The following is a 16,324-nucleotide window of genomic DNA, read 5'->3' as shown; positions in this document are numbered from 1 at the left end:
CCATTCTTCAATGGTGGGTTCAAATGCTTGCCACGCATGTGTTAGGGAACAAAGCACAGCCGTTTTTGGGGGCCATGCTTAATGTAGTTTTTCAGGTGACAGGGACTTCTGTTAGGGCCTGTAAATACACCCCACAGTTGGGGGTAAAACGATTTTTAGAGAGTAAAAATGCAATTTCAATTCCCAATGGGAGTATTACATAAGCAAGTAAAAATATGCTTTAACTGGAAAATGGAAACGTTTCTGTAATAATTATTTCTTTGCACCTGGATATTTATGCACATTGATAGATACATGTTTACTTCTCTTCCTGTGTTACTATGTGCACTACGAGTCCAAACATATCCAATGGATCTGTGTGGGTGAAAGCGGGGGCACAATGTTCTAAGTGTCCGATTCCTATTTTTCGTTGGTAGCATTTATTTATTTTTTAGAGTATTTGCCTATTTTTAGGGAGTAAAAGTGGGTGATCCACACCTTCCTTGTCTGTAGGGCTGAGCCGGATACTCCCGTATTCAAGAAAAACCAGGTCCCTTTAAGGCACTTTCTGGAATTTTAAACTAAAGTGAATTAAGAGGAAAACACAGCCTTACCATCAAATAGTATACTATATGGCAGTCCAACTAACTATCTTAAACTCGAAGCAAACCTTTTCTTTCCAAATAAGACTACGGACCATGATTCCCACACTATGAACACGTAATGGAGTAAAATTGACTGTCAATTGGACCTTAATATGTAGATGCCAGCTTTTGGGATCCACAACTGAATGGAAATTGGACCACTGATGGGATGTATAATTGACGAATGTGAATCAAACATAGGAGGCTAAACTGATTGGGTTGTGCAAAAAGGCAAGACACTTCACATGAACAAACATTCAAGGTATATCAACCTATTCTAAACATTCAGAATCGGGAGGAACTTTAGTTTTAAGCTTGTGTTTTTTCATTTGTATACTTGGATAGACATGGTACAGATCTGTCTGTTTTCTGTACTGTTTAATCTATGCAATTCTTTCACTTTCATCAACATTGATTGATACTTCATATTATACAAACTATGTGTTTGAAGAAAAAAAATTATGTAATTTCTTAGTATAAGTGTCTGGTACTTTGTTATGTAGCTCTCTCTCCAAATGAAATTAGGTTTTTCATAATTCATTATTTTCGGATTCATTTCCTTTTGATTACTGCTTTGTTAGTTCAACATTTAATTTTGCATACTATAGGATGCACAATACATTCTGATTGATATTAATGTAGCCAGATCACTATATACTACTTGATTATTAGGATGTTCTGAAAAGTACTAGCTTCACAATTGTATATTAATTCTCCAACAGAAACAAACTTGTGTCTTCTGTACATAGCTTTTTACACAACAATCAATTAATGTATGGATCACCCTCCCTTTTGTGCACGAGAATTCAAAACCAAGGAGCGGTCCCAAAGTGAATTGTGAAGGCAGAAAACCAGAAGAGAGTCCAGACCGGGTAACAAGGGGACACATTTCCAGGAGAGTTTCTATGTTCTGAATACAATAGGGACAGACTAAGTTTAGTATTTTGAACTCTTTTGTTGGCCAAACTTTGGAAAATGTTCATTTTAACTTGGAGTAGCCAAGAGGCTAAGAACATATTAAGAGAAGGGTTTGAACTTTGTGTTGGCCATCCCTTTGAACATCGATTTGCACATAATGGAGCCCCAGTAGCGGACAAGGACAGGTTACAAACTTTGTTTGGAGGGAACCACACTAAATGCGTTGGATACATCAGGAAATATCCCATTTTGGGGTGTCCTGTGCCTGGTATGGTTCACTTGGAACTCTCTTTTGCATATTTGTTGCTACTTCCTATAGACATCTGGTACAACCCCTTACCTGGCATCACTCTGAATAAAACGCTGTTGAACATCATTTGTTGCGTCATTTTTTTAATTTGCTCAACCCTCCTACAAGCTGATAATTTGAAGTTCCAGGCTCAATTTAATTCAAAGAGGAAATCTGGGAATTAGCAAGTATAGGCCAAAATGGAGGTATTGTGCAAGAGCCCTGTATACGGGAGGCTCTTTGTGCTCCATAATTGTAACTTCCAGGTTTCGAAATGGTCAGGCGCTGGGAGCCATTTAGCTCTGCATGTAGACTGGAAGAGCCTGATTTGCTTGATAGAAACATCTACCAGGAGCTACATTTGATTGTTGGCATGCAAACACATCTACCCTACTTCAACTGTGTTTGGAAATGTGTAAGCCTAAAGGAGCATTAAGGCACATTTAGGAACCATTTAAAGCATATTTGGTTATATACATTGGACAAAAGATCATAGGGCAGAAGCTTCATTTGCAACTCGATATGTGCTAGCTCCTGGTTCCACAAAGGCAGCTCCTGCTTACTTGGTGAGGAGCTACTTTTAGGTTCTGCTTGTGAAGTCCTTATTTCGACCCCTGAATCGTATTTGCCTCAGTGTTAGAAAGTGACATGTCATCCAACTGTCAGAATGGCCGGTCGGACATATGTGCAGACGAACAGCAAGGAAGGTGGACTTTTGGGTGTGTTGGAGGTGTGGTGTTTTGGCGCAGGTCTACAATAGTGTAGGACCCTCAGTTCAAGGGAAGATATGGCTGTCAGACCTCATACACAAGCCTCCCCAGCACTAAGGGTGCTGGCATGATGAAATGGATAAGGGTTTCTCCGCCTATCAAATTGGGACTGAGGGTTTAGAAAACGTAGCAGGGTAGATCAAACAGACTAGCCCAGGGGCAGTTAAAATCTGGTTAGATAGGAGGTGGGAACACTCCCATCTGGTCTGTGGACCCCTGACCGAGCACAGATGACAGCAAGTCCAAACAGCTTCATTATTCAGTAACTGAATACAAGATTGTGTTCACCGACTTGGCTTGAAGGCATTCCAGAATGGGTTCTACGTTATATCGAAGTACTTTTCATCGCCACTTTTTCCATCGACCAAAACTTTTTCTTTATTTTTATTTCCCCCCCCATATAGACCCCCCCTTTACTTATATAATCTTACCCCAACCCCAAAAATACACCCCACAAAAATATTTTTGAAAAAAAAAAAGAGTTTTGGTTGATGAAAGTGGCGATGAAAAGTCCCACGATGAAAAGTACTTCGATGATATGCGTCTATACCCCAGAATGCATGCATTAGGGCACAACAGAGGTGCAGAGCAGTGCGATTTCAGTTTGCTGGAAAAAAAGTCAATTGGTTAGTGCGCAGTACCATTACACGCACACAACAGGTGCACAGGAATTTTGAATGAAGCGCCAAAAACAATTCTTGCACTTTTCGCTTTCTGAAGTTGGTAGAACACAGACCAGAGTGAAATCTGGCACTAGCTTTGTGAACAATCCAACTAAAATTGTCAGACGATCAACTGGTGGTTAATGCTGAACCATAAAAGGTGCTGTAAAAAAAGAGAAGCCTACTGCCAGAGTGTATTTGCTTGTACTTTTGACTGCTATAGGAAGAAGCATCAACCAAGTTAGAGACATTAGATGCCCCCATGAAGATCTCCATTACGATAGATAGCTAGGAGCACCCTTATGTACCAGCCACATAATGCCTTTTGCTCCACACTGGCAAACCTTACAGAAAAGGGAATACAGAAGGTAGCACCAGAGTTATTGTGCCTAGGAGAACATGGGGGAGCGGGGGGGTGGGGGGGTGACATGCTGAATCCCAATTTCAGAAATGAAACGTAATTTCACGATTGCAGTACACAACTATGTTTCTGGTGTAGGACTATGCTCACCTAGCATTTCATCTCAATACTTTCTGTGAACAATACATTTTGTGGTTTTGGTCCCCTTACGGATCCACATTCTTGGCATTATCCTGCCACCAGGTAGTTGCATCCAGAATTCATTCTTGAAAAAGAAAAGGCAACTTGGTGACCACAGACTATAAGATCAATTTCTAATAGGACCTTACTACGATGACCCAAAAATCACAATTGCCACTGTGCAATGTTCACAATGGTGGGGAGGGGAAGATTGGGCCACTGGGTTAGATTTGCTTTTGCAGTCATGTATTGACATCCAGGACAATACAAATTCATAAAACACATTTTCTAAACTCACCAACTATTGGATGGATGGCAGGCCTTTACAATGCAGGGGCTCAGTCTTATTCAAAAGTGCAAAATTGAGTCACCCCCACACCCTCCACCCCTTTGCCAGCAACCAATTGTGCCCTTACTTTACGTCAAATCTGTCCACTCGACTCCAAACAGAAGAAATCAGAAACCTGACGAATTTCCAAAGATACTTGATAAAACTGTATTCACTTTTTACAGACATTTGTACACTTTGTTACAAAACTGTATAGTACTAAATTATTTTTTTGAAATCATTTTTTGGTCAGCAAATATTTCATCTTTATGTGCAATTATCAGATATTTACAAAGTCTTGAGGGTTAGTGATTCGGAAAGATTACTTAAAAAAAACATTGTACACTCTCAACATAAGACATGGCTTAAGATAAATATATTAGTGAATAAATATTCTCGGGACGTATTTTCATAGATGAGATGATGCTACACACAAAGGATATTACAACGTTCTTTTCTAGCCTTAAAAAAAACACATTTTCTTTCTCTTAAAAAAAAACAGCAATCATGAAGAGCAGTCTGAATTCATCACTACAGATCTTGAGACAAATTCCTCACAGAAGGGTTGGCTGCTTTAAGTGCTAAAGGGTTTATGTTTTTGTATGCATTTATTTTTAGACAAAACATTTTAAATAGCGATTCCTGAACTGGGCAAAAGAGGGCTTTTATGCAAGAAGTATAGACTATATATCTAATATGTAGTCACGTGGCACTTTAAGGAATTATGCTTATGCTTGGATGTACGGATTTTTGCTAACAGGTGGACAAGGATGCTCTTTCGAAAGACAAAAGGCAAGTAGATATTGCCCTGCCTTCTAGACATTCATCTGACGGGGATTTGAAGCAGGGCATGAGGACGTGAATGATGAAAACAAGAAAAATCGGTCTGGTCAACACAGGGTTTTAATGAAACACAAATTGGTAGGTCTCCACTCATGTTAAACACACAGCTGTAAAAGTAATGCGAGAACGAGAGCTAGATGTGCACCTTCAAGATGGCGTCGACTAAACCAGAGCTCTGATGAATTCCTTATTGGGGTCTGAGTGCAAGCTTGTACCAAGAGAAGTTTTTCTGTTGCTTTCTCCGTGCGGTTTTAAAAAAAACTAGACAGGTGGGTAGTAGAAGCAGTTGTGGTAGTCCAAGACTCGGGAATAGTACCTTATTTGTTTTTTTTTTTAAAAGCTGCGCAAATAAAATGGGCAAGTAAAAAAATGAACCGTATCCAGACTTGTGTGTGCGAAAGGGAACCGAGTGCTAGCGAGAGCACAAGCCCCCCCCCACCTCCGAGTAAAAAACGCCCATTAGCAACACCAAGCCAAAGTTCGAACCAGGGACCTCATAAGATTAGTTGCAGTGAGCCGAGCAAATTACACCGGGTTGAAGAGCCCATAGTGGCTGTAATACACCAGTTTGTTGGCAGAGTTGTACTACCGCCTTTAATAGCAAACCTAAACAAGGTTAGGCCCCATGACTCTGCCTAACACAGTAAGTGTCACAAGGTAAAAAGAATCCAAATTAGCAAAAAACAGTAACTCCAACAAAAACATAGCAATTAAAATCAGCGAGATGGGCTTGTATTTTACTATTCTAGGAAATGCTGTGGAGGTGAGAGAAATAATGAATTGCCACCATGTATTGCCAATGATGCCCAACCACTGAACGAGCGCAGACACAAAAACACGATCTGCCAATAGTGCAATCTTTACCAAAACCATTTCCCAGTGGCTCAGCAGGTCAGAGACAGAGTAACAAACACAATGTAACATTTTACCCAGGCACTCTGCCCATTATTGTAACCAATGCAAGAAAAAGAAAAGACCATCCATAAACCACCCAATCTCCACATTAGCCTAAAAGGTTTTGTGGGATTCAGGGTTTGAGGGATTCTAAACAAACCGCTATGGGGAATGCAGGGGTAGGTAACATTATTGGTGAAGACCAGGGCAAGTTGTGCAACTCTTACTTGACACCGTTACCCGGCACCGCTACATGCAGTGGTCGCCTGTGTGAAAAGAGGGTGCTTTAAGACGGAGAAATATCCTTAAAACGTGTCAAAAACATAATTGAAAGAGTGGCACAAGTGAACAGCTTGTAAGAAATACATTACATGTATGCCTCTCTTGAGAACACTCCCAAACAAATGACTTTGTAAATAACATTATGCATTGCAGTTAGGCTACCAGACGGCATGCCAAAAGAATAAAAAAATAAAACACCAACCACTTGCCATGGGATAGGAGTAGACCCAGAGGCGGAGGGGCCCATAGAGAAATAAATACCAGGAGGTTGGCACAGAGATAAGAACATGTGAGGCCCTCCTGGCTTGCGATTATCCCAGCTAGCCTTTCACAATGTCAAAGCTCCCCGAAGACCACCCCTCTGAGTGGAAGTCAAAAGTGGAGTGCTCTGCGACATGCTAAGAGCTCACTTAGATTAAAATGGAGGACAATTTGATCAGAGGCCATTATTGGTGACATTTCGGGGTGAGTCTTAGTATGGATCTCAGCTTGTTTGCAGAAAAGTCCTGTTCCAGATTACCTTTGACCAGCAGTGGAAGTTGGTGATGCCATTTTCCATGGAAACCTCTTGTTTTTGTTCTCTAAAAATGTAAGTACTCTAGGGAGGGGCATGGAAGGAGAAACCTGAGCTAATAAAGTAGAGTGGACGGGTGCATTCCATTTCCAGTTGGTCCTAAGAAGAAATACATATCTATAAAGGCCCTTAAAAATCAAACTGCCTGGAAAGTGTTTGAGAAGAAACAATGTACCCTTCTGTGAACCCCTTATTAGGAGCTTTGGTGCACAAGTGCAATTATGTAGGAATTGCGATGGTGTCAGATAAAAAAAAAGAAAAATACATTTGCCCGGATCAGAATCAAAAAGGACTCAACTGCACCATATGGCCATTCTAAAAGGGCAGTGTCATGGTTAGGCACAGAGCACATCTGTGAGATGATGGAGGAGAGAAAAGGAGCGAGGGAACGATGAGGTGGCCCTCAGGTATTGGCAGCTTAGAAGGCACGTCAGTACACATGAAAGAGGAACCCTTGATGAGTCAGGGTCAGACAGGTATGCGGCCCTCCACATTTCAAGAAACTGAGTAATGTGCCGTGTCGGTTGCTATGGGTGTGCAAGTTAATACCTCCACTCAACAACTAAGGCTGCACTCACCCACTTCAAATGGTGCTGCTCAACAACCTCAAGTTAAGGCAAACCTCGCTGCTCCAAGGAATGACAATTCAGTCATGAGCAGCTGCATTATTTGGGACAATCCGCACTAAATACACAATCTGATGCATCGCATAGAGGAAAATTCCTACAATGAAACCAGTCCCCTGCCTGCCATGCCGCGGCTTTGGCAGGGGGCAAGTGAAAAAAACTCACCAAGCATTCCCAAACGTTTACAAAGATGCACATTAGAAAATGGTACAATGCTGTTCTTGGGTGTTCACCATGGTGGGAAAGAATAAAAAGCCATACAACTTGTTTATCAACTTTCAGGAGATGCCTTTGCAAAATGAAGCTCGGGAAACAGCACTGCAGCTGGGAAAGGGCCTGCTGTCCCTGTGGCGAGGCAAAGGAGTGGGGGGAGGGCAGAAGGGAAAGGAAGTACGGCAGTAATAGGAGTGCAAACTAAGGCAGGGCAGAGTGCGGAGGGTGATGGTGAAAGGAGACCAAGAAATGGACAGGGAAGCAGGGTGTGAGAAACAAATCGAAGTGCACAAAGATCAGCTCAGGACAAGGACTGAACATGTGACCTTCCGAATAACCAGCTTACTGCGTTTGCCAGTATAGATTTTAATTAACCAGGAAAATATATATTGCATAGATAAGTTTGGATTTACAAAAGCCCACTGAAGAGGCATAGTAGTTTATGCGCGGTACGCTATGGCAGGCTTGGGGTGCACTGCAGGTTCTCCCAGAATAGAAGAGACTACCTGAAAAAGTACTCTCCAAATAAGCAACACTTCACCAGTAAATGCCATAATGCCAACTGAAGACTTCGGTTGGAGTTCAGCTTTGTCGTCAAGGGTCTCCATCATCCACAGGCCTGACCTTGGTGATCTGAAGAAGTAGTTTAAGATGCATGTAGAAGAGAGGACAGCTCTGATGGGCGTGGTGCAGGCAGGTACTAACTATGGCCAGATCTCACACGTAGGGCTTTATTCTCCTCAAAGCAGTGGAAGACGCTCCAGTTGACAAATTCCATTAAGGCTCATGTGGATAGACCAGTCCCCAGTTAATTACAGACTTTTCCTAAAGACTAGTCGGCACCTTTTGGTGTACATTTAAAATTAAAGTAGAGTCAAAGGAGTCAGCTCTCGAAAGATCATTAGGTTTTTCAGAGTAAAAGTAGACGTGTATAGAAGCGAAGATTGTCTGCTTTTGGTTTCTACACTCCCCACCACCATCATCATCAAATGCATCATCACTGCAGCATTCCACTAGGTCAAACACTGATAGTGGATGGTCACCATTGTCCAACCATAAGCCTACGACATGGAACTATAAGTCTTCCCTTCATAGCAATCACCACATAGTAAATGCATACGCACCACTTATTTGCTACAACTCTAGATCTAATCGTGTACACATACCTCTAAGCAAAAATAATTCAATAGACCCCAATTGAATGGTGTGGGCCCTCATTTTAAATAAACACCTGGCCAAGTATCCTTGATAAGATTCCTCAAAGTATGGGCACACGTTCCAACAGTAAAGGCTTCACTCATATTTCACTTTAAAATCACCTGTTCCACAATCTGTTGGCATTTGTGTTTTATTAAAGGGAATACCCTATAGTTTACCACTGTGAATGGTGCCAGGACTAGAATTATTCCCCTATACAAGATATACTCACTTGAAAGAACCCAAATGGTGTCGGCTCTGCTTGGAACTCTAGAGCATCACAGATTGTCTCCCGTGCCAAGTCGGCGGCAGAAAATGAACAAGATCCACATTCGCAAGATAACTGATGATTTGTGAGGGCAGATCACTTGCAGTGGTCTGTATCATGCCCGAGTTACTAACCTAATTGGTTGGCTTCACTTGGAACCTGGAGCAAATGCCTTCAAGTCAGTCAGCAGTGGCTATTATTATAGTCTGACCACTTTGACACGCCGTACATTACAATGGATTAAACAATATTTTAATGAAGCTCCAGCTCTGCCAGTGCTGTTCAGTGTCAGGCAGACATGTCTAGAAGGACAACCTTGGAGCATTCAAAAATGAGTTCTCGAAAGGCCCAGATAAATGTGCATTTGGCTACAGCCAAACCTAGTAGGGCAGGGGTCTGCAACCTTAGGCTCTCCAGATGGTATGGACTACAACTCCTGTTAGTGATAGCCAGCATAGTCAATGTTGAGGGGTCATGGGAAATGTAGTCCAAAACATATGGAGAGCCATAGGTTGGAGAATACTGTATTAGGGTTAGTTTATCTGTGGCATTGAGGCAACATTATCCAAACAGCAGTAGGGAATCTGGTGTGCATTTGTCTATTTCATTGGGGCAAGTACCCTGTGTCCCGCAATTTATGGAGCCATACGGCGTCATTGAAACACAGTTTACGAAATGATACCCACCCCCAATAGCTTTTCCTTATATCGTTTACACATTGGGGTTGCAAATTAGAATTTTCACAATAATTGCAACAGATGCTCAGAACATCCCATTGAGGTTTATCCAAAGGCACAGAATCTCGGAGAAACAGAAAGAGGACTTCCATGATGGGTTCCATAGGAACCGTTCAGTTGTACCTTAACCTAGCATCCATCTTAAAATGAATGCTTAACAGTCACTGCAGTGAGAGCAGCCCCAGAAGCCACAATAAATATGTTGCTGCTACCAAAATTGCATCCAAGACAGGAGGCAACTTTCAATTAACAAGAGCATTACATCCTTAAAGTCCCCTAAAAAAGTTACAAAAATATATGCATTTGTTAGAATTATTCACTTTCATATATCCCATTAGAAAAATCAAACTACGACCAGGTTTGTTTGGTGTGCATTTTCGCTAGAACTTGCACTGCAGTGGGCAATGACAGTCCCCATGTACAAACAGATCAGATCAAAGATGTCCTCTTTCTACTTCTGTAATATAAGCAAACATGTCATCACTTTGGAACAATTGGCTTCAGGGCTGAGGCACAGTGTGTTATAGGACGTTGATTTGTTTTAACTGGTACCAAATATTTGTCATTGAGTGTAATCACCCTTCACACACAAGTGGTTCACAAACAAAATAATGGCAGTCTACAGCATTCCCGAAGATGCTGGTAGGAAATTTAAAGTAAACAAAAAATAAAAAAAAATAAAGGGGTCAGGCAACCATGCCTGACCCCAGGTCAATGTCATGAACTGTGAGAATAAAAAATTAACAAAGGAAATGTAAAAACGCCCACTATTGCTTCGTAGTCTTGACACGAAAGCCTCTTCCCACCCCCAAAATGTGTTTTCCTCATTTATTGAAAAAATATATCCTTTTAAATACCACTTTCACATAAAATATATATTTATATATTTATATTAAAAAAAAATAAAAGATGGAGGTCCGAGCTTGGCCTTAACCCGCATTTCATACACGCTCAAACTCACACACAAACATAGGGAGAGCTGGGGAAAATCTACATACGGATGACCCATATGTAGAAGAAAATGTGTATATACATGTCTATGTATGTACGTGTATAAAAAATACACATACATACACGTTTGTATAAAATGTCAATTTGTGGGTGAAGCACTGCAATTTGGCGTTTGTCTCCATTTGACCACTCCCATGTGTTTGTCAAAGCTAAAAAAAAAAAAAAAAAAAAAAAACACCAAAAAACAAATGTCTTTCCCCCCCGCATGAAAAAGTCCAAAGATGAGTCCATTTGGCTCGGCATGTTTCCACTGCTCCGAGTGCTTCAGTTGCTTGGACAGTTCTCCAGTGGGTGAGATTCCATTTCTGTAGAAGAAAGAAATGGAAACTGTTAAACGAAAGAGAGGCATTCAGGATCAGATTGGCAATTCATTTCAAGCCAGGCACGAAAATCGCCCTCCTCAACACAATACACAAATGAGGAAGCTTCAACTCGTGGCCTGAGCCCCTCAGAAAGAGGATTTCTCTATCCTGGACAGACATCTAATCTGGACACAAATGGGATACATTACTTACCCCGGCTGTATGACATTACCCAGTAATTTTCTTTATGTAGCTTTTATCTGCTTAGAGTCACATGCTACGCATAGGCCACCATCTAGTGGTTGACTCAGAGTATTACATCTTTTTCAAAATTAAAAAAGCTGAGCATCCATAGGGACGTTCCTTTAACACGATCCCTATCATAGGGTCATTCACAGGTAAACGTCATCAGATTGATTGTTTTTCCCCCTGAGTATGTTATTTGTACTGCAACTTAATATATTGTTGCCCTGTCACTGTTCCGCTTCTTTCTTACTGGGAGGCATAGTGGGCGCATGTGACTAAGCTGATACAAGCTACAGAAAAACTATTACTGGATCAGTAATATTCGTCTTCTGGGTTTGTGATTTGGCTTAGATTCACATGCTATGCATAGATTAGCAAGCAGCACCCAAGGACGTTGGTGGGTGAAGTGAGAGCAGCAGAGATATTTGTTTTAAAAATAGCTTGTTCCACTTGAGAATCTGCTCTAGCTTGTGCGCCTGCACAATAGTGCTGTGTAACCGTATGCATTGAACATTATGTGGCCACTCTACACATTTCTTATAAAGATACATTAGCAATGAAGGCTAAGGTTTCTCTTGTGCTGCATGTGGAGTGAGCGCTTAGTGTAAATGTTTTATGAGCCAGCGTGTAGCAAAGCTAGATGCATTTTATAAACCATATGGAGATGGTCCCCTTACTAACTGGATCTCCCCATCGACCTGTTGCAAAGAGACCATGAACTGGTTTGTCTTCCTTATTTGCTTTGTATAAATCCAACATTACTACCCTGCACACATCTAAAGTAATGCCTTATCTCCTCCACTAAGAATTGAGAGAAAAAGCAAGGAAGTGTAATGGATTGGTTTATGTGGAACTTGGATAGATTTTGGTGAGAATCATGGAGTTCTTACAAGTACTTTGTTTTTGTGTACAACCATAAACAAAGTAGTTCTAAGAACTTCTCTGCGATTCTCGCCAAAATATGCATCCAAATTCCATGTAAATTCTAACTGACAGTGCTTGGAGGTCACTTACTCTTCCAACAGACGTTATTTCTATTCTGAAAGCCACCTTATAATATACATCTCTTAGTGAGGCCTTGAAAGGGTGTTGCTATGAGTCGGTGGTGCTGTATCTAGGTCCCATACAGGCAACAGGTGAGCCACCGGGGGGGGGGGTTATGCATTTAACCCCTTCCTTGAATGTGATAACCAGTGGTACCTTCCCACCAGGGTATCTTGTGTTGTGAAGATGAATATGCTGCAAGGTGTAGCTTGAGGGAGTTGTACACTAATCCAGAATCTAGCAAGCGTTATAAATAGGTTTCTATATCTGATGGTCTAAAAATTGATATGGTTGATTTGCTTTGTTTGACACAAAATGACAAAACACTTCCATTTATTGGAGTAGCAATGTCTTGTGTTGGGTATTCTTGCCTCTTTTAGAACCTTTGTTCCTTTGCTTGGGAGTTGTACGTGTCCAAACTCTGACTGCAAGGGTGTGTTAGGTGTGATTGACACTGTTAATAAGTTGCGTTCGCTCTGCAACTTTATAGGTGGGTGTGTGGCCATACATAGGCTGTGTGGGTATAAGGTTTGTTGTGCCCACATTAGTGCAATTAGAATAATTTTGTGATGTTTGTGTACTACCTTACAACAGTAGTGGGGTTGGGGAAAAGCATATGGAAATGCCCCAGATCAGATCACCCATAGTGCATTCCCAGTGACAATTTCTCTGGGTACCTGGATGCAAAGGTTGGGCATTTTTCTTGTTCTGTGCTGTTGTGAACAGGTACACTGTGGGGTGTTCCCATTGTTTGAAAATGTGTCCGAGTGTGTCTGTTTAATTCCCACTCATGATTTTCTTGTAACACTGTGCTTAGTTTGTCTGCTAGGCAGCTAATTTCCCTAGGAACACATTGTGCTTGCATGCAAATGTCTCTTGATGCACCAATTCCATGTCCCCTTTGCTAGTTTGGACAGAGTTATGGAGTGTGTTCCCCGTTGCTCGTTTATATAAGACATAGCTGTGGTGCTGTCCGTGTTGACTAACACACTGTTCTTGAAGTATATTGCCCTGCCAATGGCTAGGAGTGCCAGTATGTGGTACTCCTTTTCCTTTTGTGACCATGACCCTTGGGCTGTTCGTTCTTGGCAGCGTGCCCCGCACCTCAGCAATGAGGCATCTGTGGTCAGTGTTATCTGGATTGGCAGCTGTCTGAATGGTTTTCCTTTTAACAGGTATTCCCTGGTCCACCACCGCAGAGATTTTTTACTTCCTTTGTTATGGCCACTGGATTGGCCCAATCACCTTCTGTCTGAGGCAACTGACTCGACAGCCACTGCTGTAGTGGACACATTTTAGCCATGCGTGTGGGCAATGTATATGCATGATGCCAGCATGCCTAACAGTTTCATTACTTTCTGTACTGCTACCTTTTCTTCTTGTGTGCTATTTGGTGATCTGCACTAGGACTGCCTGCGCTCTTTCCTCCAATGGATAAGCCTGTGCTTGTTCAGAGTCTATTATGGCACCCAGGAACTGTTTCTTTTGTGATGGAATTAGGCTTGATTTTCTTTAGTTGATGGTGAAACCTAGCGTGTAGAAAATGTTTACCGCTCTTTGTGGGTTCTCTAGGCATGAAAGCAAAGCCTCGCCCGTTATGAGCCAATTGTCTAGATAGGGATAGACTTATATGTTCTCTCTGTGTATGCAAGCTGCCACTAGTGCGAGAAACTTTGTGAACATACGTGGTGCTTATGCTATTCCAAAAGGTAGTACACTTTGAACTGGAAGTGTCTTTTCTCTAACTGGATTCTTAGGAATCTTCTGTGACTGGGAAACAAAGATGGCTGCCAGAGGCGGTGCTTAGGTAGAGGGCAGTCATTGGCTGTGGTCAGTATGACGCAGAGACCAGTGATTGGTTATTACTACGAAAGACAGATCAGAAACGAAACTGATACTGGTTTTTTCTTTACCGAGGATTCCCAGCCTGACGACGGGGAATATTCATGAGCATGTGAATCCATGCCAGACCCCATGCTGGAGAAACACAGAAATCTGAAAGCAGGCATCTTGCATGCCAGTGTGGTCAGATATTCCTTTCTTTAGAAATGGGGTGACCTCCTGTAGGTTGGTCGTTCTGATATCTTTTGATTTTCCATACTTGCTGGGCACAAATCTAGTACTGGCCTCCTGGTTTTTACCTTTTTGGGGACTAGAAAATAAAGAGAATACATGTCCCCGTTTACCTGATGTGGTGGTACAGGCTCAATGGTGTCCTTTTGTAGTAGGGCCATATCCTACTTCTGTAGTAGTTACTTGTGCTTGGTAGTCATTTTCTTTTCCCCACAGTGAGAGATTGCAAGGAGGTTCCAGTAGCTCGATGTAGGACCCCTGGGACACTATCCAAATCCCACTGATTTGAGGTTATGATCTCCCATGCATGGGTGAATTATTTTATGCATCAGAGGGCGCCCTAATACTTGGGTCATTGATTATGGATGGAAGATAACCCACTAGAGAGTCACCCTCTAACCCTGGTTTTTCCACTTTGCATATTTACACCGCACTTGGGCTGCTGTGACAGACCTGGCGAACCAGTTGGAACTTGTCTGGCTTTAGCAAGTACCTGGCTGTGTATAAGACACTGGCTGAAAGGACAGTGTATTTGCTGGGCACCCTCTTTTCTGAACAAATCACCCAGAAAGCTGACCTAGCATTTTTCAGTTGTCATGATCTTGTTTAGCTTGTTTTCGGGCTTCATCAACCTGTGTGCCAAAAAGGGGAGACTCGACCAAAGGTTTATCTGAGTAGGCAGAGTTTCTGGTTTGAAACGTTTACTCTTTATCCACGCAAGCCTCTGGACTACGGCTGCCCCAGCTATCCGTCAACATGTGGTTTGTCGCGTCCAGACTATTCTTGATAATAGCATTTACAGAATGTTTCCCCTTCTGCCATGATCATCCTGAAAGTCCCCTGTATTTCCTCAGGATTTTCAGTCACTGCCATAGGTAGTGTTGCCCCTTTACGCGCTAGAGTTACTACTGAGGAATCTGGGGTAGGGTCTCCCCTTTTATATAAGTGGTCTACAGTTGAAGGTTTATATTTCTTCTCCATCCTGGGGTTCACTGCCCTATTGGAGGCTGGTGTATTTACAGAGCGGTTAATCAATCCTCTTCTTTATGGAATCTAGTAGAGGTGTGTAGTCCGAGACCCGTTTATTTTTATCCAACACATCCTCTATAAAATGTACCTTTTTAGTGGATTCTTCGGCCATAATCCCACATTTGAGAGCTGCTCTTGTGACAAGGTCCGAGTATCGGAACGTGTCTTCTGTAGGGAAAGACGACACTGGTGGTTCTTCATCTGGTGAGGGCATTGTGTAATCCTCTTGATCTGGGTGCGGGCGAGTCCTCCAAGAGGTCATGCAACTCATGCGATGAGTAGCTCCTCCTGTGGGCTAGATTGTTACTGAATCATTGCCATTTTTACCAAGGTCTCCTCCCGTCTAGAGACCGAGGTCCTCTTTCTAGGGTGTTCAAGGCTCACTATAAAAGAACCATTTTTGCCATAGTGTTCCTACATTTTATCATGGACCACTCTTTCCTACCTGAAAGATGTCTGATCGTGGGAGTGGCTGGAGCTGGACACACTGCACTGGAAATTTCGACCTCTGGGCTACCCCCTTCCGCATTGTCCCACATTCCTCCAAGTCCGATATGGCGACCAACTTTATTTTTCATCGACTCCGAAATTGAATCGACACCTCTGTAGGTCTGCTTGTGTGTGGTGGGTGTAGATGTCTTGGGGATATCCTTGGCTTTATCCCTTTTCGGTGTCATGTGCTATAGTGCTTTACATGTGGGGAATGTCGCTAGTTTGAGGTCCTCTCTGTGCTCCTTTCTCAACCAGTGTCGGGTTTGAGTTTTGGCTTGCATTAAGAAGCCTCGTGAATGCCAGGGGATTTCGGAGGTAGGGGTGGGATCGGCTGCAAGGCTTTTCCTGCCGGTTCCTCTTTA

General features: G+C 42.3%; 1 protein-coding gene across 1 annotated transcript in view; it reads right to left on the bottom strand.

Moving 5' to 3' along the window:
* Window positions 1-4,283: 4,283 nt before the first annotated feature.
* Window positions 4,284-16,324, bottom strand: part of ZNRF3 (zinc and ring finger 3) — a 606,087-nt gene continuing 594,046 nt past the window's right edge. Inside the window, exon 9 of the mRNA XM_069619170.1 lies at window positions 4,284-11,081. Coding sequence (XP_069475271.1) covers window positions 11,041-11,081 — 41 coding nt within the window. The 3' untranslated portion in view covers window positions 4,284-11,040. The remainder of the gene's footprint in view (window positions 11,082-16,324) is intronic.

Source organism: Ambystoma mexicanum, chromosome 10 (genome assembly GCF_040938575.1).
Source record: "Ambystoma mexicanum isolate Mex_15411 chromosome 10, UKY_AmexF1_1, whole genome shotgun sequence".
NCBI lineage: Eukaryota > Metazoa > Chordata > Amphibia > Caudata > Ambystomatidae > Ambystoma > Ambystoma mexicanum.
Note: the sequence above shows the minus strand (reverse complement) of the source record. Positions and strands in the feature narration are given on the sequence as shown.